The sequence below is a fragment of the Metopolophium dirhodum genome, chromosome 2 (assembly GCF_019925205.1).
Source record: "Metopolophium dirhodum isolate CAU chromosome 2, ASM1992520v1, whole genome shotgun sequence".
Lineage (NCBI taxonomy): Eukaryota > Metazoa > Arthropoda > Insecta > Hemiptera > Aphididae > Metopolophium > Metopolophium dirhodum.
In genome coordinates this window covers 35,023,576-35,047,989 of record NC_083561.1, presented here as the reverse complement: position 1 = coordinate 35,047,989, position 24,414 = coordinate 35,023,576, and the positions used below count along the sequence as shown (strand labels likewise).

General features: G+C 29.2%; 1 protein-coding gene across 1 annotated transcript in view; it reads left to right on the top strand.

Moving 5' to 3' along the window:
• Window positions 1–3,092: 3,092 nt before the first annotated feature.
• LOC132939262 (uncharacterized) overlaps window positions 3,093–24,414 on the top strand; it is a 39,380-nt gene continuing 18,058 nt past the window's right edge. The window contains exons 1-2 of the mRNA XM_061006342.1: window positions 3,093–3,611; window positions 20,497–20,678. Of these exons, the coding sequence (XP_060862325.1) occupies window positions 3,382–3,611; window positions 20,497–20,678 (412 nt within the window). The 5' untranslated portion in view covers window positions 3,093–3,381. The remainder of the gene's footprint in view (window positions 3,612–20,496; window positions 20,679–24,414) is intronic.

The window sequence follows — 24,414 nt, the reverse complement described above, 5'->3', positions numbered from 1 at the left end:
TGTTATTCTGTTTGACTTAAAAAATCATCTACAGTAGAAAAATAAAAAATACCCAGCTGTATGGATCGGCCAAGAGTTATTAGCCACCTGCGTATAGAAAACTATGTGTTTTTTTATTATAATATTATATTAAACGCTTTATAAAACCAACGTTACGCCGCAATTGTATTTATAATATTTATTCGAATACGAAATATTGTGTAAGCACCAAACAGCGACCGTTGGTAATTACATTTATAGATCCACATAAATACAAATGCTGCAAATAGTATGATATATTTTAAAGAAAATAATTGTATCTTATGTTTAAATTGCAATTTACAAACATAATATTTTTAAAACCGGATCGAGCCGTCAAGGTCTAGAACAAAAAATAACCAACTATTTAATACAGTTTACAGTTAATAGATTAGCCATTTTTAGCGTTGATATATTTAATATTATGTAGTTGATAACATAACATGAACTCCCGGAGAGAATTAGCTCACTAAGGACAAAATTATTTTGGTGTCAATATAAGACATGGAGGGCAAAGCCCCTCGTGGCCCCACACCCTGATAACACTACATTTATCGGCGTTTACTAGTTGGGTCAAAAAAACATTTCCTTACTTATTTTTACAAGACTTAGGGCTGTCAGTGATCCGTAAATTAGAACACAGGCATGATTAAAAATGTTTTTTTTAAGTTTCTAATATATATATGATATAATAATTATTATAGTTGATTGAACTTATACTATTGATAATAGTACACTTGTACACTAGTAAATGGTATACAATTAAAAAAAATTCACGTGGTTGGCAAACATTTAAATGAAAGAGCTTTTACAAAGTCAAATCTATCTATTAACTCATCAATTTTATTTTAACAAAATAATTTTTAGTTTGTTCTGTCCACCTCTTATTTTTAAGTAATTATGGTATTATAGTCGGACCTAATTATAATGTGTTATCGTTTTTATATTCGGACCCAATTAGTATGATACCGTTTTTATAGACGGATCCAATTAGTAGTTTATCTTTATCAGAAATATTATCTAGGACTTAACTCGAATACGCCCACATTTATATAAAATCTTTACACATCAATGATCAGCATATTATATAAAACAAGGAATTAAAACATAGCTAATTTTGATTAGTTCAAAATTACACTGGTCAGTAATTTATTGATCACAATATAGACTCTCTTATGATATCAAATAAAAAAATATTTCGACCAGTGACCACTCAAGCTCAACTACGGTGTACAAAGTAGATAATAATTATAATATTATGTTATCACATAGGTATCACGATTGTCTAATTAAATATGATATCAACGTTAATAATATTAAATTCCAAAATATGGTATTTCCGTCCTTTCATGACTGTAGTACCGTGTCAGTGTACCATATCAGCCACAAATACAAATTGTATTATTTATTTGAAAAGTTTAAATAATTAAAAAAAATAAATATTTTCTCAGGTAGTGCATTGCACCACCTACCACCCCCCTCCTACGGGCGTCCCTGACACATATAGTACAGGACTTAATAGTCCAAATTATTTGATTTTAGCTTATCTACCTATATATGGCTATATGTTTAATATGTATAGGTATGTACATTTATTTATAATTCATAGATATTTATAATGATCTTAAAGTAATATTCTTAAATTAAGTAGGTATAATATTAGTTAAGAGTATTTGACTAAAAGCTAATATATTAAAAAAAAAAAAAAAAAAATATTAGTTAAGCTAGTTAGAGCCTAGAGGTATTTAAGTATTTTCAAATTTACCACTATATTAATCACATCGTTGTGAAATTGGTTCTATTTGCTTTAGAATTAGGTTAATATCATTTGGAATCCATCTGAATATGGCTTAATATATTATTATAATGGAACTTAGCAAATTTCAAAGGCCTTGCGGAGTTGTGATGTGTTTACGTATAGACGTTTAGTATTATAAGTTAGTTTTGAACTTTGAATACATTTTCTTCCAATGTAATTTAGTTAATCGACTATAGGTCACTTCTCACTACTCCCCCTCCGGCCCACCCACAATTATGGTAATCAGGAAGGATGACAACTCTGAATAGAAGCATAATGCTATCGTATTGTGATATACAACAGTATTATCCTCTTAATTTCTCAGAAACATTCAATGACGGCAGTCATCATATTATTTGCTATCCCTATAGAGTATAATATATACTATAGATGGTCAATTACACTACATTGTTGTACATTTAACTACAACGAGTTAGACCATAGAGTTGATTCAATAATATTGTTTATATAAATACAATTTATAATATAAGATACGTATACTACTCTCCTTTCCCAAAAACTTAGTATTAACTATTAAGTAACTCGTCTCGTATAATAAACCAATATAATTTATTAATAGTATCTTTACATGGTTATGCGTATCAATATTTTCAGAAAAATAATCTTTGAGAATTGAATATTAAAATTATATGTTACCACATAAAAATCAAAAAACGATATCCATTTCAAGAAAATAAAGGAGGAGGAGGTAAAATTATAACAATGTTAATGAAAAAATATAGAATTCCTAATATGCAATTTAAAAATATGAAAAAATAATATTTGTCTAGATAGGCGTATTATTGATTAAAATCATATAGACGTTCAAACTGGTTGATACTTGAAATAAATTAAACTAACTAAAACAATGGTTAATACTTATTGCTTTTACAGATGAAATACCTACAACCTACAGCAGACGGTTGCACGTGATGTAGATGTGGTCCACAATACCGAACTTAAGTCGAAAACCCTTTGTTTCAGTGCGGTGTCAACAAGTTTTACATACCTACGATTGCTCAGCGGTGTTATTAACGTGGGACTTGTATGTATGATGATGAGTGGGCAGGAGGTGAATTCTCAGTAAAAATTAAAAATACAAAGTGTGTGTTCGTGTATTGTTTGGTGGTCGGCAGAGGCGGCGGAACATGGTCCGCGCGCGCGCAACCCGGCCAACCAATACCCGCCTCTTCAAGCGTGATCACCCGTAGTTACCTACTGGTACGGGCTGGTTGGTGATGAGGAAGTGAGCGGATCGGAGAGCGGTTTTAGTGTGATCGCGCGCCGACGGCTTCCACGACGGAGTCTACGGCTACTACGACAGTCGACGGACGACGGACCTACGGGCTACGAATTACGTTCAGTCACCAGTGTGGTGTGTACCAGTAAGGTTGTTCGCCGTGTGTTTGTCGCTATTCTATCGCGTCTCAAAAACGTCATAAGCCGTCGTAGCATGTCACGAACTATTATATTATGAAATGACTGTTGAGCGTTTCGTTTGAAGCGACAGCGTTTACCGGCTACTCTTCGTCTCCATTCTAGTGCAGTAATTGCGCTTTACGAAAATGTCCGTCGGCCGTCCCCTGCTGCTTCCCCTGTTGTTGGCCGCCGCGTCCGTAGTCCGAGGTGGTTCTGCTGCGTACTGCGATGAAAACTTGTTCCCAGAAGTTGACGAAGCACAGCAGCTGTACGCCGGCGTTCGGTTCACCAAGGAACTGAGCACCACTGAGTACGGGCCCCTCAACTCATTTAAGACGCTTCACTGTTGCGGTGAGAGGTATCTCAGTCTCGAATGGTAAGTATCCAAATACATACCCTTATTAATTATTTCCCTGTGCCCCCATATGGTCCATATGTGGAATATATTGTATATTATGCCTAACTAATTAGTGCCGATTCATGTCAATTTACTACAACTATAGGTATTGATAATTGTCATTCACACATTATCTTATTCGAACTAATTTATTGATGTATGTAATATATATGTGTATAAGTAATAACTAATTACAAAAAAGTGAGCAGTCGCGGGCACATCGGAATTATTATTTAGTATAGAAAATATGCATGGAAATCGAAAGGAAGTAAATAAATATAATATAAAGTATAATCAAAAACAAAATGTTTAGATTTTTTTAAGAAAAATTATTCTTTATTTTAGAGGCGCATTATATGTTTTCGAACGTGTGGCTACACGCGCTTTGCAAGTTTGCGCTTTGCAGTTTGCACTTTACGGGTGCCAACAGCTGGTTTCACCCGCCGCATTAGATGTTTCACATCAATAAAAACGAGACTATTTAAATTTAATGTAACGGATATTGATTGGTACTGTAAATTTGTTAGGTACCGACTTCAGATTAGTAGGCATCAGATATAACCATATAGGCAGTAATATAGGTACAATCTATGAGCACCCCCACACGGTAGTAATTCCCACGTGGACTGATCTTATATAGGTATTATAATTTATAATGTGTATTCGAATTAGTCAGTATGAATGGACGTCGAAGAGTAATATTATTTGTGGTTTTTGTAAGTACACGATAGTGGCGTCTTGCATTGTGGCTTCTTGGTAGGTACCTACGCTGGAATAATAATCGACCATTATTTGCAACTACCTCTGCGAAAGAAGAATACAAACTGCTATATACATAGCTGTTTTCTGGGTGTCCTCTTTTGTGTATTCGATATTGTTCTCGGAAAAAATGATGGCCTTTATTCTATTCTTGTACATTATTCTTGTGCGGCGTTACCTTCATGAAATTCCGTGTATTGGAAATACAATCAATACGTAAAAAAATATACATATTTTATAATACATAATATAATATATGTGTTTATTCGGAAATCGGATGTCCTTTACGCGTTTATCGACCGACACAGCACGCAGGTTTACACAAGTTCTGTAAATGTATAGTATGGTTATTGATTGATGTCTGATGGTACTGTAAATTTGTTAAGTACAGACTTCAGATTGTTCGGTACAATATATAACCATACAGTCATATTATAGGTACAAACATTATATACCCATTTAAATCACAAATTTAAAAACTAAATTGTTCATCTGAACTCAGAACATAACTTTGACTTACACATTATTCTTATTGTTTTATTATTTATATCCTGTTTATCTTAGTCTGACAAAATGTGAAAACGAATTTTTTAATCCGTAAGAAGGATAATGTTTCATCGCTAGTCGAAAATGTTACAATTGTATATTTGTATGTATCTACAGGACAGGTGAGGAGTGGATGCAGTTATTGATTTATTTTGATTCTCTAAATACGATGTGGACGTGGCTCGTGGTATTTACTTGATTACATAGAATTAGCTGCATGAAGTTCTCACCAAAATAATTCTCTATTTAATGTATTAAACTATGTAAACTGTATTGAATATTTAGTACAGTCTAAAAAACAGCTATCGAGCTATACATAATATTACCTAATAACTGTATAGATTATAGGTAGTTATTTTTTTGTTGAGATCATTAGGGTTAGTAGACATACACTTATTAGATACTAAGAGGAAGTCACCTAAAAATGGATTTAATGATTATATGTATATAATATATGTTAATGTTTTACTTACCAATATTATAATATACAATTGTGCAAAATTTGAATAAAATTCATAATAATATAGTTATATTATTGAAAATGTTCACATGCATAATACCTATAGGATATTATAATATATTAACGGACATTTAAAAATGTAAAGTAGGTTAATTTATTTGAATACAATATTGGGGGATGGAGTGGCAGAGCGGACTAAGGCGTCGGTTGCGATGCGCACCGACGACGGTTCGATCCCGGCCACAGGTGGCCTTTTTATTCGGGCAGTCACGGTGTCCATCCGTGCCCACTAGAAAATTCTACCAAACACAAAAACGTGTTCCTCCAACCACTCCCCACTGTACCGAAAACCCTACAGTACCATGCTACAGCTAATGGCCTCAATTGCCGGGCTTAACACCAATAAAAAATATATATATATAATATTATTGTAAGTAGCTATTATTTGGATTTTGTTTAAATTTTCAATTTTCAAAAGCTTAGGCCAAAATGGTTTTTGTATAAAATTATATATTGCTTCCAGTTCCTGTTAAAATTGTATTTTTTACTAAAAAAATATATAATTTTTGTTGACATCAGATGCTTATTAATTTTATATACATGTTTATTTAATATTAAAATGAGTTCATCCGATATAATTTGATTGCTAAGTACCTTTCGTTAAGAGTATACGCTTTAATATGCAAATTATATCGCTATAAGCCACATTCTAGGTATGCGAGTATACATAATATATTATATAGGTATAAATGTTTATTACAATATACTCAGTATGCTATTTTAGTTATTCCACTGTAGTCTGTAAGTAATAGCTATTGTATTAATGTATGTTATATGCATTCGGACGTGGTTCTTGAAATTTAATATTAAATCTCAATTTTTTACTTTGAACTGAGAATTTCTGTTATTATCCTAGCTTTTGATATTAATTTCTTAGAATTGGTTAAAAAAAAACTTCCCAAGTATTTTGAAACAATTTTGTGTATCCTGTGTAGTGTGTTTCGTTTGTATTATTGTATGGGCAAGAGTTACAGGCCATAACTGGTGTAACTGAAAACAAATTTCAGCGGGGGGTTAAAATATTTTTATATACTATATACTTATACCATACGCCTATATGCACATAATTTTTTTGTCAATATGTTTGGTGCTTACATATTTATATTTTTCAAAGAATTTTGTACCTCTGGAGTCTGGACCCCCCCCCCCTAGTTATGGCCTTTTAATTAAAAATAATGTAATTCAACATATTTAAAATTTTTTTTTGAACCAAATTATGAAATTTAAGTTCCCTGAGGGAAATTTTTTAAGTTTCTCTCGGCTGTTAGGTAGATTTCCCGAATAATTATTTATTGAATGGAAAGTGGAACTTTGTAGGTACTATTACATATTTAATGAAGTTTTTTTTGTTTTTCCTAGCACTTTTGTAAACTATAAGGAATTTTTTTACTTTTGACCCCCTTTCCACCTCAACAAAAAGTACTAACTAGATTCACTTTTCCTATCAGAAAAGATACTATTGAAGAAAATCTAAGCATTTTTCTGTCCTAAAAGATGATGACAGACACAAAAATAATTAAAAGAAACACGCATCATTGTAAAATCAATACATTCATCGCTCCGCTCAGTAACAACATTCTAACACAAATAATATTCTTACCTTAAAGCCTGAAACAGTAGGTAGGTCATTTCACTTTAATATTAAAGCTAGTACAAAATAAATTTTACTATAAATACAATTTTTCCATATTGTATGTTTGTAACTTTTTAAGACGGAGACAACAGATGATTATTTATTAAATTGTATAAACTAAATGTAATGTTATCTAGTTTACATTATAGCAGTGTATATTTTCTCAATTTAACTCAAATCATAAACTTTATTTGATCGTGTTAAGAAGATTGTTCATACATGTAGCCCATAGGATGTCTATATTCGTCTTTTTTATTTCTTTGACAAAAAATATTAAATTTAATATTAAAAATGAATTTTATCATCTTATATAATATAGTATACTTATACTACGTTTTATATTTTTAAACAACATGTATAGAATTACTAAAATATTATTATATTTCTGATTATTTTCCCAGAATACTTTGTGTTTAATGTGTTTGTTCACCAAGGTACAAAAACTGACAGACGTGGTTTTCGATGAAACTAAATAATAATATATGTCATATTATATACTCTTATTGTGTAGTAAGGCTTATTGCCGTATTAAAGTATATGTAATAACTAGTAAGACGAATAATATATATATATATTTTTTAATATTAAAGTAAGAACGTTTTGTGTCATCCCTGGTCAATGAATAGTTTGTTCAGGTTTTCTTGACTTAATATATATATACCATGATAATAAGCCCATAAATATAATTACATTTTTAATATCTACATTTCGGTGACTCGTCGCTATATCGGAACAAAATCATACGCTGTAACTCCATCCATAGTATATGACCCAAGTACTTATAAGTATCTACCTATCTATATCTACATTTTTCCCAATTTTGGAATAAAAATTGGAAATTTCGGAAATACAGTATTGCAGCCCACCCGGTTATACAGTATTTTTAAATGAAAATAATTGAATAAATATGCTGAAAACGTTGAATAAACAACATTATAATATTTTTTTTTATTTTTTAAAAAATAACCCTCGGATAAACTTGGCATTTGGGATAAGATACATTTTTTTTTTACAAATAGGTGTTATAGTAAATATAAAGGTTCAATAACAACAAATGTCTAGACTAGGTTATATGGGCATAATTATAAGGTTGTGTATTCAGCTGATTAAATAATTTTGTCCAATCCTGTCTCCTGGAAGAACACGAATATGTCAGGTGATGGCAAGACTGGTCCAAGTATTTCGTATAAATTGCTGGAAAGATGATTGCGGTTAATTAATACATCAAATTAAATATTGTAGAACAACTGAGGAAGTTCCATAGTTATTAAAAATTAAAGAAACCAAGCTATTTTTTATGTTGGAAATAAATATTTAATACATTTTAATTTTTTTCTTTTATTTATTAACCTGCGGCAACTTAGGCCATTGGGTGGTTTTTACTGTGTTGGAAGGTACCTACTGTAGATTTTAAAGACGTTTACACAGTTTGGCAGATAATTTAGTGGGCACCCGTAGGAATCTGCCATGCCCGGGTGGTTACTTCTCTCCGGACACCGTGACTTGCCCGAAGAAAAAATGCCGCCCGTGGCCGAGGTTTTGAACCAGCCGTCGCAACCGACGCCTCAGCCCGCTCGGCCACTCCGTCTCCCAACATTTTAATTTATTTTTGTATTATACCTAATAATTTAATTGTATTAAATATTAATTTAACAGTTACTTCGTCGTAGAAAAACAGTATATGCTTAAGTAAGTGTATGTAAAAATATTTTGAATTATTGATAAGTTTAACAAAAAATCAAAATATTAAATAATGGTTAATTCTTACAAGGTTTTCTTATAGAGTGATATCAATTTTTCAGTTAAAGAAGTCGGGAATTTTTATTACGCCACTTATTTAGGTATTATGGTACAAATTTTTTTTAAATATTTTTTCAGCTTCCTCGTTTTTCTGAGATATAAATTAACTTTATAAAATATAATAAAGTTAACAAATAGATTTGTGTATAGTTAATAATAACATAAGGTAAAAGTTGCAAGTCTTTGCCCTGCTACCAACTATAGGTATTTTTAGAAATGCTATAAAAAAAATTGTCTAAAAATCGTGTGTATGTATTTTTGATATTTTAGATTCTGAGCGGAGCGATAAATGTATTGATTTTACAATGATGTTTTTTTTTTTTTTTTAATTTCGTCTATCATCATGATTTGGTGCAGTAAAACTGCTCTGATTTTCTTCAACAGTATCTTGTTTGATGGGTGCATTAGGGAGGTAAAATTTTCAAATTTTCAATAGTTTTCAAAATCGCCAGGAAAAACAATATAAGAATTAAGGAAAAACGTGAAATTTACACAAAATCAGTTTTTGACGAAATCGAATTTTAGTTTTCGATGTAACTTTAAAACAAATGAACGTATATACATGCATTTTTCACTGGTTGTTAATATTTGCATTTTCTGTACACGATAAAATGTTCAAAATATTTTTATTTGTTTTGAACTGTTTAGAAACATTTTCTGGTTTCAAATTTTATTTGTTTTTTTTTCTATGAATGTCAATAAAACTTTATTTGTTGGGTAAAAAAGCTTAATACAAGGCTCCTACTATATTGTTACTATGATATTTGAAAAATATTAAAAATCTTTATTCACAGTTTTTATTTATAAGCATTTAAAGTTCAAATATTGACAAAATACGGAAAATCACGTAAATTAGCAAATTATTTTGAGTTGAGAATTCATAAAAATTTTTCATTTTAAATCTAAGATTTGAAAATATAATACAAGATTATCCATAAGTTTGTCTACCTTTATCAAAAAAAAAAAATGTCTACAAGAAAGTCAAATTAAATTTTTATGAGCGTTTGAAATTCGTATTTTTACAACATTTGATATTTACTTGATTTCTCGTTAAACGATTTTCTTATTTTGTTGTAATTAAAAAAACGTAAGACTGTAGATACTTGAAAATTTCTCAAGGCTGGACATTAACGAGTTAAAAAGTTTATTTTATTTGAATTTTTTAACTTAACTAGTTACTTTTAGATTTTCATTAACTTAACTAATAGGTACTAAATTTCTTTTTAATTAACGTAAAATTAACTAATTTATTCATTTTTCATTTTAAGATGCAAGTTAAGTTACTTTATTTTTATTTTATTTTATTACATTTCACTATTTTAGTCTATTTCGTTTTCATGTCAAAAAACGCTTGCCAAATCAGGGATTGGCATGTAAACTTTCTTGATTTTTAATTTTTAGAAATGTATTAACGTATATCATACCCAAGCGGTATAACAATATGAATCCAGAAAAATGTCGGTGTGAACAGCCCCACAAAAATTCATTTTCATTTTCATTTAGTGAGATAGATCTCCGAAACCGAAGAGTGGATTTCGTTGTTTGGGGTCTTGTTAGATTCACATTGAGAAGTGCAGTGAAGTTTTTCAGGACTTTATATTTAATAGTTAATTCACTATGGAACATTAAAAAAAATTAAAACAAATTTTATTGGGCGTTTTTTGATGTTTTTCAGCTTTACAGCTTTGTAGTGAATTTACGATTGGAGATAAAGTTCTGAAAATCTTCACTATACTTCTCCTAGTCAATGTGAATCTAATAAGATCCCAAACAACAAAATCCAGTTTCGGAAATCTACCTCTCTAGCGAAAAAAACTCTTTTTTTATCTGTGAAAAATTAAATAATTTAAAAAAAAAAATTTAATTCCAGATTTAGTATCTACTTTATAATCCCTTTTTAATGAAATATCAGCCAACTTTCTAGCTATCATAGTTTAGGAGAAAAGTTAAAAAATAGAAATTTTGGGACTGTTCACGCTGATATTTTTATGGATTTAAGTGGTTATACCGCTTGGGCATGATATCAAATCTCTCACATTAATATTTTATATTAAAGCTAGCTAAATTACCCACCTACGCATCATTACTGAGTTACATTTATATTATTTTCCTATTTAACACAAATCCTTGAAGTTTTCAAAATTTAGACTTTTTTCATTTCAATTACCACACTTACTTGATTAAAAATCAAGAAAGTAAAATATTTACCGTGAATTGTTTAAAGTTAAAAATATTATATTTTAAATTCTAACTTAAATGGAAATACTGTATAAAGTATAAACACTATATTCTATAATTTAGTTTTGGGTTGGAAACAAATTAAGTACGCTAGCGTTGTATACAAAAATTAACTTTTTTTTAACTTAATAAAAAGTAAACAAAAATTGTGTATGAACTTTTAACTTTTTGTTATTGTTGCATATGAACTTAACTTATCTGAGTTAAAAAAAATTGACTTGCCCAGCCTTGATTTTTCAATATAATCTACATAATTAATAAACATCTTATGAATTAAAAGTGTTAATACATTTTTAAGTATATTATTTAGTAATATAGTACCTATATTCAGTATTCAGCGTACCTACATCCAGGGTGTTTGAAAAACCAAGTTCATATAGTGAAGATCACATAATATGATTTGAATATATAATTAATATTTTAAATCAAAATTAGTCTTATGTGAAGTGTCAACCTAACTCCTAATAATAGCAAGTACTTTTATGACCATAAGTGCGTTATCTGCAGACAGCAGGATATCATGATATGCGACCCCTCCGGGCCTTCCCAATACAAAAGATTTTTAAAACCCTGCAGTATATTATGTTTATGACCAAAATATATTTAAAAATTTCATGATCCATGAGTCATGACGAAAAAAATAAAAAAATTGTATGAAATATTTAAATTCGAGTTTTTTATTCCTAAATTATCATTACGTATGTTTAGGTATATAATTACATTTTTAAATTATTGAATTATTATATGGGTTCATTATACGTACATTTTTTAATTATATGTTAATTGTTTATAGTACCCACCTAGCTTTTATTCCATGGTTTCCAGCAAATAAAACCATTACACATTTTATTATTTTATGTAAAATAAAAGTTGTTGTAATTTGACTGCCTATTAGTTCAACTTAAAAATTAAATAATATTAAATAACATGTTTTTCTAATTAGGTAATACAATTGGCTTGTTTGTAGGATATATAATATAATACCTTTATTCTATATCATGTGTGATTTTACATTTCAACCATCCGAAATTACTTTATAGCTTATGTATTTTAAAGTCATAGTTATTAGTTATTTTCATCTTATTTCCATAATTTAACTTATAGGAACCTAAATTAAGATTTTTGAAAAATTATTTGGTTAAATTAAAAGTTAGTGATTTGTTTTCAAAGTCGATACTTTGCCATATAAGGTATATATTTATTAAAACCCCAAGAACAGGCATTAAAATGTAACACTATTATGTAGCAGTAAAATACCTATTAATTTTTTCTTCATTGTACAATGTATTTGCATTAATTAAATTATGTACTGTTAAATATTTATTTACTGAATCTATATTGGTTTCGTTTAATATTAATTTTTAAGCCCCCTCAGGAGTCAGGACCGAGATAACGACTAAAAAGTAAAATGACTAGTGAGATTTTTGGTAAATTTGTTGTGACGCATCTGGCATATTCAAACGCTGACACAATACAAAGGACATTTACTTTTACTATGTGTCATAGTTTTTATTCGTTACTCGTTAGTCTGTAGAGTGTAGACTGCAGGTGAACCGGTCATTATCTGCAATCGGTAGGAAGGTACTAGGATACAATATTGAATGAAACCCGAATACCACCCACGACGTAACCCTACCATCAATAAAAAAATCAATGTAAAAACAATTTCTGTATGCATTTTTTTTTAAACGTATATAAAACATAATTCTGACCACCACGACACTATACTGGCTGAATACTCGAGTGTCTGTTTATTGTGTTCTATTAAGTCTGTCGGAACAGGTATAAAACGCAGAAAAAACTTTATTCGACATCAAACGTCTATGCTATTCCGACGAGCCCAATATGGTACAACAGAAAAAAACAATCGGAAAACAAGTTGATCGGCTGTCGTGTTTAGCGTCTCCTCCAGCTGAGCAAATTCTTTTTTTTTATGGATTTATTGTCTAGATACTTTCCACGCGATTTAAACGTTCTACTTTTCCAATACCTTTCAATTGCTCATTGGAGAACGTGTGATATATATCTAAACATTAATCGCTCGTTTATCCAATACATTCATATATGTGTACTCTGTACATAATAAAACTGTTGTGACAAATATCTGTCATATTGTATTAATGATAATGTATACATTTTATTTCATAACATTTCTACAAATATAGTTGAATACCGAGTAATCTATATCATCCTACTATTATGCAATTTCTGCTCACCCATTTCTATTTTATTATTTTTTTGTCTCATTTTAATGAATTATAAGAAGTTTATTAATTTAATTTAAGATTACAAAATACGGCGGGTATTATTATTTACTAACATAAATCGAACCAAATACGCCTGAACGAATCTAGTTCGTTTCAAAGTAACAGTAATCGTGTTAATCTTCGTGTTTAATTTTGTTACGGGGTTTTAATTAATAAGTTGGTGAAACAATTAATAGTTTTGTATCTATTTACAAATAATTCGTTGTTTATCAATTAAACATTCAAATTAGAAATAAGAACTAATTTCCATTATTCGCTTTGAAAAATCGTACACTTGCGTGCGCTTTTTTCGAGCACTATATAGTATACATACACATTACGACTTAGTTATTTGTTATTTTTTTTTTTTTATATAAATTGCATTACAAATGCGATGTAGAGTTTCTTTGGCCTGCAGCTGTCATTTATATCTACCCCCTCGATCCATCTGCCCCATAGGCCGACATTTATGTGCAACTATGACAATAATTAGCGAACTAACTCTCTTGGGCATTAATAATACACAATGTGTATTGTATACTCATGACGTCGTTCTCGGTATCATGGCCGACTCGTATATACAGCCGTGCACTTACAATATATGTGTGCGAATGTGCAACTAGGTATAATGCTATATCACGGGTAATTAACCTGGTACATTATGGTTGTATTGTAAGTTTGTAACTATCCTCGCGATTCCTAATAGTTTTAATTTTTGGTTAAACTCAATTTTAAAATCCCTAAAAATTGTATATAGGTACCAACTTAAGTATATACCGTGGTTGAAATATACAGGTTATTGCATATGGACTCGGATTGTTATCATCAGATACGAAATGGCTGTGTAAAGAGATATCACAAATATAAATTGTTCTTATCATGATAAATAGCTGGACTAAGGCTTGACTGGCTTGACTAAGACATTATACTGGACGTCTGGACCGTATATCTTAGTCCGTGGCTGGCTCCCCTTACGCTGCATTTTTGTTTTCATCGTCAAATATTTGATTAATATATGCAATAACCTTGTACATTTCAACCATGGTAATACAAGGATCCAAATGGGTGTATTAACATGTGTACAGACTATCTTGAACTTTGCAATTATTTGGGATCATTAAATAATAAATATACATTTCCCTGTGAAAATAAGACTAATATCCAAGATTTTCACAATTTACTCGGCACTCACGCGTAAGACATGTATTTAGTTATTAATACAGGTATCAACCTACTATCCTTTTTAGTTTACTGAATTCGTTAACTAAAAAATAGTTGGAAAAGGGAAGACCTGATTTTAACTGTACTAGGATATTTATTAATTAGGTGTATAAATATAAACGTGAAATAAATTAAATTTATGTTGAGATACCAAAATATTTAGCTATATTATTATAACAATTGAAAAAAAAAGAATAAACATATTATTACTATATAATAAAAATGTTCGTTTCATTTTGGATAGTATATTTATAAAAAAAATCTTTAAAAGAAATTTTGTTTAGGTACCTATATTTTATATTATTAAGTATGACGTATATTGTATAACCAATAACTTTTTTTAATAAAATAGTACTCAAAATATTATTTAAATAAATGGAAAATATAATTCGTGCAGTGAATATTTCTAAAACTTTATATTTTACTTTTGATACAATTATTAATATTTTACAAAACTTTTTAAATCAACTAAATAAATGGTGAAAACCGAAAAGTTATAAGTGTATTTTACTAAGTTTACATGAATTTAAATTTCTAAAATTACGACTTTATAAATATAGAAAAACTAAAAAAAAAAGTAAAATTGTGTGAAAATTAAAATACGAATAAATTTACTTTTACAGCGTGGAAAAACTGACACCAATTAATAAATAAAGTAATTTAAGGGCATATTGGAAGAAGTGGTTGGCTGTCTATTTGTTTATAGATACTCAATATATATGAATTTGATCGTTAGTACAATCTAGAATACACACACACACACACCGCATTCTGAAGCTTTAAGTATTCTAATTTTATAGGCAGGACATTGGCGGAAATCGGGCCCAAAAGTCCGTCAAGCCCCCTCCTGTTTTAGTTTTGTAGGATCGGAGCGGGGGGCTCACATTGATGTTAATAATGTTAGCCCTCTGAAATTTTAATAGATTTCTGCCTATGAGGCAAGATACATGCACTATTCATAACATCATGGAGACAAATTAGTTACGTCCCGGATAACAGCTATTGTGTTCAGATAAATTTTGTCCACAGGGTTTACGCGTTCCTAAAATCACCTCGACGTATCACGGAATCATGAACCATGGACCATGGTAGTGGTGTACTATTATTGTACATTTTAAAGCAATGATCAATAATTTGAAAGCTGTATTAAAAGTCTATTATTTTATTTCATTATATGAATTCTAGTTCTTTTCTATGAGGATGTAATTAATCATTTTTAAGTTTATTTGCCCTTCACCCGCTTCACTGTTATTATTTTGTTTTCTATCTTTGACTATATCCTGTGTTCATCTGACGTTTACACATTTAGCAAGGATACAATACCGCGAAACCGATTTAAAAAAATTGATTTTATGGATGTATGTTAGTATATAATATACACACACACACCTTGCTCATTTCCGTCCATTATAATATTATCGGAGTAGAATGACTAGAATGTAGAAAGAAAAAATATCATTTTTAATATGATTGGCATTGATTGATGAGCCTGTGAGTGCGATGGCACCCGTTGAATAGAATAATGAAATTAGAGAGGAGATGAATGTTATCGAGTTGAACGATCTTCGTTCTAATAATTTATTGTATCATAGCAAAACCTGCACGTGGGTCCATGTTCCGTTAATTGTCATTTTTTATGAAATACAATGATGCAGAGAAACAACAATATTTCTATTTATTATTAGAAACTATTGTTGTATACTGTAGGCTGCACTGCTGCATCATACAATATGTATTCCGGCAAACGTGGGCTAGTTAATGAAAATAATTAACTCAAGTTAAGTAAAGTTAAGAGACCACAAGATCGATAAATTACAAATTAACAGTTAACAAATCACAAATTTAACTCGATAAGTTAAAAATTAATATGAAAAAAATATTAACTTAACTTAGTTTAAAAAAAGTTAGTCTACTTTTTTTAATTATAGTGTGTGGATCACATAAAGAGTGATTGAGGTCTTTCTAATTTCCTAAATTAGAATAACAATTTGTATTGAACTTTCAATGTTATGTGCAGTGTATATGTCAGTGGCGTACGCAGGGGTAGGGTTCTAGGGTTCTGACCCCAACTGAAGTGTCTTCCTTTAACAAAAAATCTTATTTATCACAATTTCAATACAGAGTCGATCAATTGTTGGTCATTTTTAATAGATATAAAATAAATTATTAAATATGACAAAGACGTCGATAATCACAGTTTCAGTTTTTTGGTTAGTTTAGAACATTGCTAAACGTCTACCATAACCGTCAAATGGTGTATCATCATGTATCATCGTTCATTGATTATTACCATGTTTATTACGACCAGAAGAGGCTCAGATAGATGGCCAGGTGTCCGGGTTGAACACTCGAGTGTTCTAAATGTAGACTAAATTTGAGACTAACTATAATTTGTTATAACCAATTATATAAAAATGGTTTAGAAAAAAATAATGTAAAATATTTACTCAGGTAAAACCCTAACTGAACTAAAATCCTGCGTACGCTACTGGTGTGTGTACCTATTTTACTTTAGCTGATTATTAAATATTTAAACTATACCAAAAAATCCCAATTAATAATTTAACAAATATTACGTTTTTTATATCAAATAGCAATTTAAAGTCACATAATATTATGCCTATCTAATCTACTAAAATACATATATCTTTTTACAAAATATTTTTATCAAAAAAAATAACAGAAATATTAGTATTATTATAGTACTGGATTATTTTAATTTTTATTTTAGTATTAATATTTACGTATAATACCAAAATTGTATCATTTCAAAATTGTTTTAACTTGATGGATTATTTTTAAATAAACTTAGGTAAGTTAAGTTATTTCAACTGTCAATTAAGCATTTAAACTAGTTAAGTTTATAAGTTGATTAGAAAATTAACTAGTTAGGTTAAAAAGTTTAAAAAATATATGCCCACCTTTGTGTATTAGTTATAAGTTATAATTTTAATTTATGCTAATATACTGAAAAATTGAATTCACTTGTGGGATTATTCAAATAGATTCTATACGATTTTACTGAATATAGGAAATAATAATCTATAGTTGTATGTAATAACCATTAAGTACCTACCCTAAAATATTATTAGGTTCTCATTAACTGGATTTTTTTTTAAAAATTTTTACAAATAAGCAATATAAACAATAATCGATAATAAATTTTATGTACATAATATACACAACTCTTTTTGTGTAAAATTTAAGTTTTATTTTTTTTTTTTTGTAAAACCTTGACGATTACTATACCTATATTATAGCTATATAAGCGTATGAGCGTATATGTTTATATTTTAAAACCCTAAGTAAGGCACGGTTGACAATTTTTTTAATTAAATTCCGTGATTTATTGTTGTTATTATTAAGACAATGTTTATTATGTTATTTTTTTTTTTACCATATTGTCTTTTGGTTTTTTCTCGTATAACATCGCACTGTTGGCTGTTGCACTTAATACCACGCCGTGTAAACACCATGTGACACTCAGCCCGTGATGTATACAATCCATCAAATTCAATGACCTAAACGCGAGCGATAGCCGATAGGTATATTGTTAGGTACGTGTTCGATGGCGGCGGCGGCGGTTTCTGCGAATATCTCGGGGCGAACTGGTTCGATCTGGCTCGGTTGCGGCGGCGGTGATCGCTCTATAACAGCACGAGACGATGTGCCGTACGTCTCAATCGCCACCGCATCGTGTACCACTTTTATAATAATATATTATTATTATTGTTGCATACACGTCATCGAGCATACAACGTAACGACCGGTTTCGCTGTTTAGGTATTTCCTATCGTTTATTACGACCATCGGATATTGTGGGTAACCGTTGTAGGTAACAAATTTGTCATCATCGTTTAAAATACGATTGGAATTATAGAAATACAAAGAAGAGAAAATAAACTGTAAACGTTTTCTTATTACTTTATTGCTAATTAGTCATTAAGCGAGAAGGGCGGCAGACTTAATGAAAAATACGAAAAAATTGTTCAACTTGCTGCCATAGTCAAAAGTTGTGTACACTTTTAGATTCTGAGCGAAGCGATGAATGTATTGATTTTATAATGATGTGTGTTTTTTTAATTATTTTTATTTTTGTGTCTGTCATCACCTTTTAGGACAGTAAAAATGCTTGGATTTTCTTCAACAGTAACTTTTCTGATAGGAAAGTGAATCTAGTTGGTACTTTGGGGGGGGGGGGGGTCAAAATATAATAATGCCCAGTAGTTTTCAAAAGTGACGTGAAAAACAAAAAACAAATTAAGGAAAAACGGGAAATTTTACGCAAAATCTGATTTTGGTTTTTGGTGTAACTTTAAAACAAATGAACGTATATACATGAAATTTTCACTGGTTGCTTATATTTGCATTTTCTATACATGATAAAATTTTAAAAATGTTTTGATTTGTTTTGAACTGCTTAGAAACATTTTGAGTTTCTAATTTTATTAGTATTTTTTTTTATGGATGTCAATAAAACTTTATTAGCTTGAAAATGTAATACAAGGCTCCTACTATATTGTTACTATGATATTTGAAAAACATTAAAAATCTTTAGTCACAGTTTTTATTTGTAAGCATTTAAAGTTCAAATCTTGACAAAATACGGAAAAATCACGAAAATTAACAAATTATTTTGAGTTAAGAATTCATAAAAATTTTTCATTTGAAATCTAAGATTTGAAAATATAATACAAGATTATCCATAAGTTTGTCTACCTTTATCAAAAAAAAAAAATGTCTACAAGAAAGTCAAATTAAATATTTATGAGCGTTTGAAATTCATATTTTTACAACATTTGATATTCACTCGATATCTCATTTTCTTATTTTGTTGTAATTAAAAAACGTATGACTGTAGATACTTGAAAATTTCACTGAATGTTTGTATTAGCATTTTCTATAAACGATAACATTTTGAAAATAATTTGACTCTTTTTGAGCTGTTTACGGACGTTGTCAGTTTTCAATTTTTTAGATTTTTTTTCTATCAATATCAATAAAATTTTATTTGTTGGGTAAAAAAGCGTGAAAATTTAATATCCTGATATATCGTTCTAATAGCAGTTGAAAAATATTAAAAATACATAGACACAATTTTTTTTTATAAGCATTTAAAGTTCAAATTTTGACAACATTTATCAAATGTATAATTTATTAATTATTTTGTAGTTAAAAATGTATAAAATGTTTAACTTTTATGGCTAAGGATTTAAAATTTAAAACAAGGCTCCACGTAAATAGGTTATATATAAATTACTTTATTCACAATAATATCATCAAATATACTTGGTAATAATATCATAGGCTGACTGACCGTTTTCGCTCAGAATCGTTTTCCTTATACAATGATATTATATCATTGAATTCAAATTTAACACCATCCATTACAGTGACCCACTTGTAACCTACTGTACAGCAGAGCGACATCCACTTACCCGCTTTTTTTTAATTATTATTTTGTCGCTGAGTGGTACTGTGTAGTGTTAAAACTCGCGTTGGTTTTCAAACTGCTTGTTTTTCTTACAACTTCTTCTTGTTAACAATCAACGAAGCCTTTGCTTCATCAAAAACTGAATTCTGTTTTTCATAAAAGTTTGTTCAAATTAATAACTTGCAAAACTAATTCTAATGGTTTCATATTTATTTATTCGGTGTTCTTGAAAACGGCGACAAACTATTGATTGAACTTAATTGTAGCTTCTCTACATTAATAACATGTTTAGAAGGTATATTAAGTAAATAGCATATTACTACCTATATTAGCATTACTAAAACATTATCTAAAATGTGTATTTTGTACAAATAACTAAATTAATTGAATCACCCCTAAAGCAAACACACAAAATGTAATGGTATTCCACGAAATAGAATAATGACATTATTTAAATATTTTTACAGGTTCAAGGATAGTCGACCCTATCCGTGGCCTAGTGACGTCTCCAGTTTCATATTGAATCCTGAAAGCGCTAATCAAACCATATACACTCGGAGTTTGACATCGTCCGACCATGGCGTGTATACTTGTCAGCTGGCCAATCAAACGAACATTGTAAATCATTCAATGAAACTCGTCACATTTGGTTAGTACCTATTTTGTCTTATATAATTAAGTCAGGAATGCAAAATAGTAAGAACGGACCTATATCGTGTAAAGACGTACGAGTTGACAATTTGTTTTATCAAATTTTAAATTCCACGCATTTAGTTAATTTTAGATTAATAACCATAGTCGAAAGGTCAAACAAATAAATAACCATCTAAAGATTAACTATTGAGTAGTACGAATGACCTATAGGTATGTAAGTCTGTTTTTGTCGTTTAAAATATGATATATGTGTGATAACGTAATATAATTAATCTAATTACTAATTAACGTGTGCCTATAGCTAATTTTTATATTTCCTACAGGCTATAGTTATTAAAAAGAAAAACAATTTCTATAATATGGTCGTCCGTCTCCTATAATATGTACTGTTAATTCGTTTATTGAAAGATAGGACACTATAGTCTATAATTTCTATCTAATAATAAGGTTATTAAAAAAAAAAAAATGACGAATGTCAAATATGTCCACGGAAGATAAGTATTATTGATTACATATCTATATTACAGTAGTATCTTCGTGTATTAATATTATATATGTTTATAGATAATTCATAATCGTAGTGTTGTTACGGTTACGGATTAAATCACGGTCTTAGAAGATGGATCTTCTAAGACTGCGGATTAAATCATACATCTTTTGCGTTCATGACTCAGCAGATGTCACACAATATGTCCTATATTGTATTTTACATAGTACATACATTATACATATCTGATAATAATTAATAGCAATATAAATTATAGGCTAATAGTGTGGACGGGTAAATGACGTAGCCATGAATGGTGTGTCAGCAAAATAACACCTCAGTATTAATGGGAAAATGAAAAACGCTGCTAAATAATCCGGTCAGGATTTATTAATAGTAAAATACGTTCTACCGACTAAATGCGAATTCTCGGTAATGCGATTAACGTCAGCTTATGTTTGTACAGCGATGATGTGTATGTTTATTTAGATTTTACGATATTGTTTTCTAATGAATAAAGCATAATGAAGACTTCGTAAAAAAAAAAAAAAATAAATATTTGATTTTTATTTGATAACGCATTTTATATTCTAATGACCTCTGGTGTATATTGTAACATAGGTAATAACGTCACCGGTCAATATTTAATATGACGATGTTTAGTGCAGGTCTATCCAGATTCCATGTAATTTTAAATATTCATTTCGGGTGGATGGATTTCCAATACCTGCACCATAATATTACGAATAATCAATAATGTAATAATGTATAGTAATATGTTAGAAATTATAATATATATATAATAGCATTTTTAAAACAGTTTTATATTATGAACCAAACTGAGATACATTTAATTTTTTTTTAATTTTTGATAATATACAGGGTGTCCCGTGAGGATTTACCCATTGCGATATCTCCTGAAATAAAGGAGATATCATAATTCTGGGTTTTTAATAAGACTCACAGGGACAAGAACTACAAACATTTCATATTTTAATGTTTTGGTAAAAAAGTTAAAATATATATTTTTAAGATAGCCATTTTGTAGAGTTCATTTTTCTGAAAATATTGACGTTTCAACATTTTAGTTTCATTAATCTCCTGATTTTTAATATTTTATTCTAGTTTTGAAAAAAAAAATGCGAATTAGCGGGTCGCGGGCTACATGGTTATACCGCTATGCCACTATGGTATTAAATCGCTGTTCTTCTAGAATTATGGTTTCGCATATTTTTAACCGTCTTATATTCATAAAATAAAATACTTTTCAGCTTGGAATCCAAAGTAAAATAAAAAAATGCATTACATTATTATCTAACAATAAAATTGTTATTCATTGTTATCACTCATTATTAATGTTTGAACATTTTAAAATACTCAAAACATTTTCAGACCATCAGGTATTTTAATTTTTAACCATCGGTTGCACTCTAGTATTTTCCAACCGTATATTGTAATATATTTATTTGTACGACAAGTTTTTATGTCATTATGTAGATGTAAATATGTAATACAATTCAAAAGCTTTCTATTCAAACTATAGAGTGTTAAGTGGTTTAAATTTTATAATATTTCACTATAATACTTTATGTGTAGGTGTGTAACTACTAGATATTTTTGATTTATCAAACATTTTATAAATGGCTTTATAAAGTCCTATATTAATTTATACAAATTGTAAATTTTGTTGACTCCACTTTATATAATAGTTGATAAACTTCCACATTACCATGATAACAATCAGTGGCGTAATTGCGTGGGGGCAAAAAGGGGGAGGGGGGAACTGCCCCTTCCCCCCTTCCTAGATTTCCCATTATCCAGTTACGCCACTGATAACAATTATATCAACAGAAATTATTTTCTATTGATTTCAATTTATATAGGCTAAAAATTCTATAATATTTAAAATCTGTATTTTAGTTTCTGAGCGGGTCGATGAATGTATTGATTTTACAATGATGTGCGTTTTCTTAAAATTTTTAATTTTAGTGTCTGTAATCACCGCCCAGACAGGAATTTTATAATTAATAATATTATTATAACATTGTAATAACGAATAATATTAGTATAACGTTATTATAATACTATAATAATATTATCATTACAAAATGCTGTCTGGGCGTAAGGGGCTGTGACATTGTTTCGATTTTCTTCAACAGTATCTTGTTTGATGGAAAAATGAATCTAGTTAGTGTTTCATGAGGTAAAAATTAAAATTCTTAATAGTTTTCGAGGAAAAATAGAACAAAAATGAAGGATAAACGGTAATTTGTACAAATACAAGCATCTTATTTTCAAAGGAAAACTATCCTTTTTTACCGTAAATTATTAAGCCCATGATTTTTTAGAAAATGTTAATGTATCTCAAGCTTGATATTAAAAATCAAGTGAATAATTATTAATTTTGAGTTATTTAACATTGTGTACAATATCCATGATAATAAATTTGTGAGATATAACATTGATTTATATTTTATAAATTTTAATTATTTTCTTAGTATAATAAATACAAGACTATTATACATTGCATATTATATTTTATATTTTGTGTAAAACATTTATTAAATGCTATTATTTTTATAGTATAGTATAGTATAATATATTAATGTATTAAATTTTCCTATATTGTACATTTTAATAATTCTTAGAAACTTCTCATTCTATTGTGGGTATCATAATATATCAACATTAAAGAAAATTCACCTGTTTTACAATTTACTGTAAAAATATGTGGTTCTTATTTAAAATAAATAAGTTTGTATTAGCAGTTGCCACAATTTTTAAATTGTTTACAGGTAGGTAGGTACCTTATTAAAGTATTTTTAAAATCACAATAATCAGAGGTTGTGTAGATGCATTATTATAAGATAAAAGGGGTAAGTATGTTTGGTTAGGACAAAAAAAAAATATGAGTATAGGACTTTGAGTGGTACCTACTGAATAAGTATACTAATCCTATATTTATAAGATGGTATTTACTATTTATTATTTGCTTGTTTGCGAAATAAGTGTATAAATTATTTCAACGCTGTAAATAAACATACATTTAATTCAGTAAAAAAAACTACTATAGGTATTCATATCATATATAATTTTAACGCCACAGGAACACGCCATAAATTATAATAAAATATAATTCTTTGAAAATATAGTGCTTGATTATACTTAAAAATGTCATATATCAGAATTTGAATAAAATAATTGAAAGAAAAAATAGGGACGTGCATGCTCGTTGAACCATCAT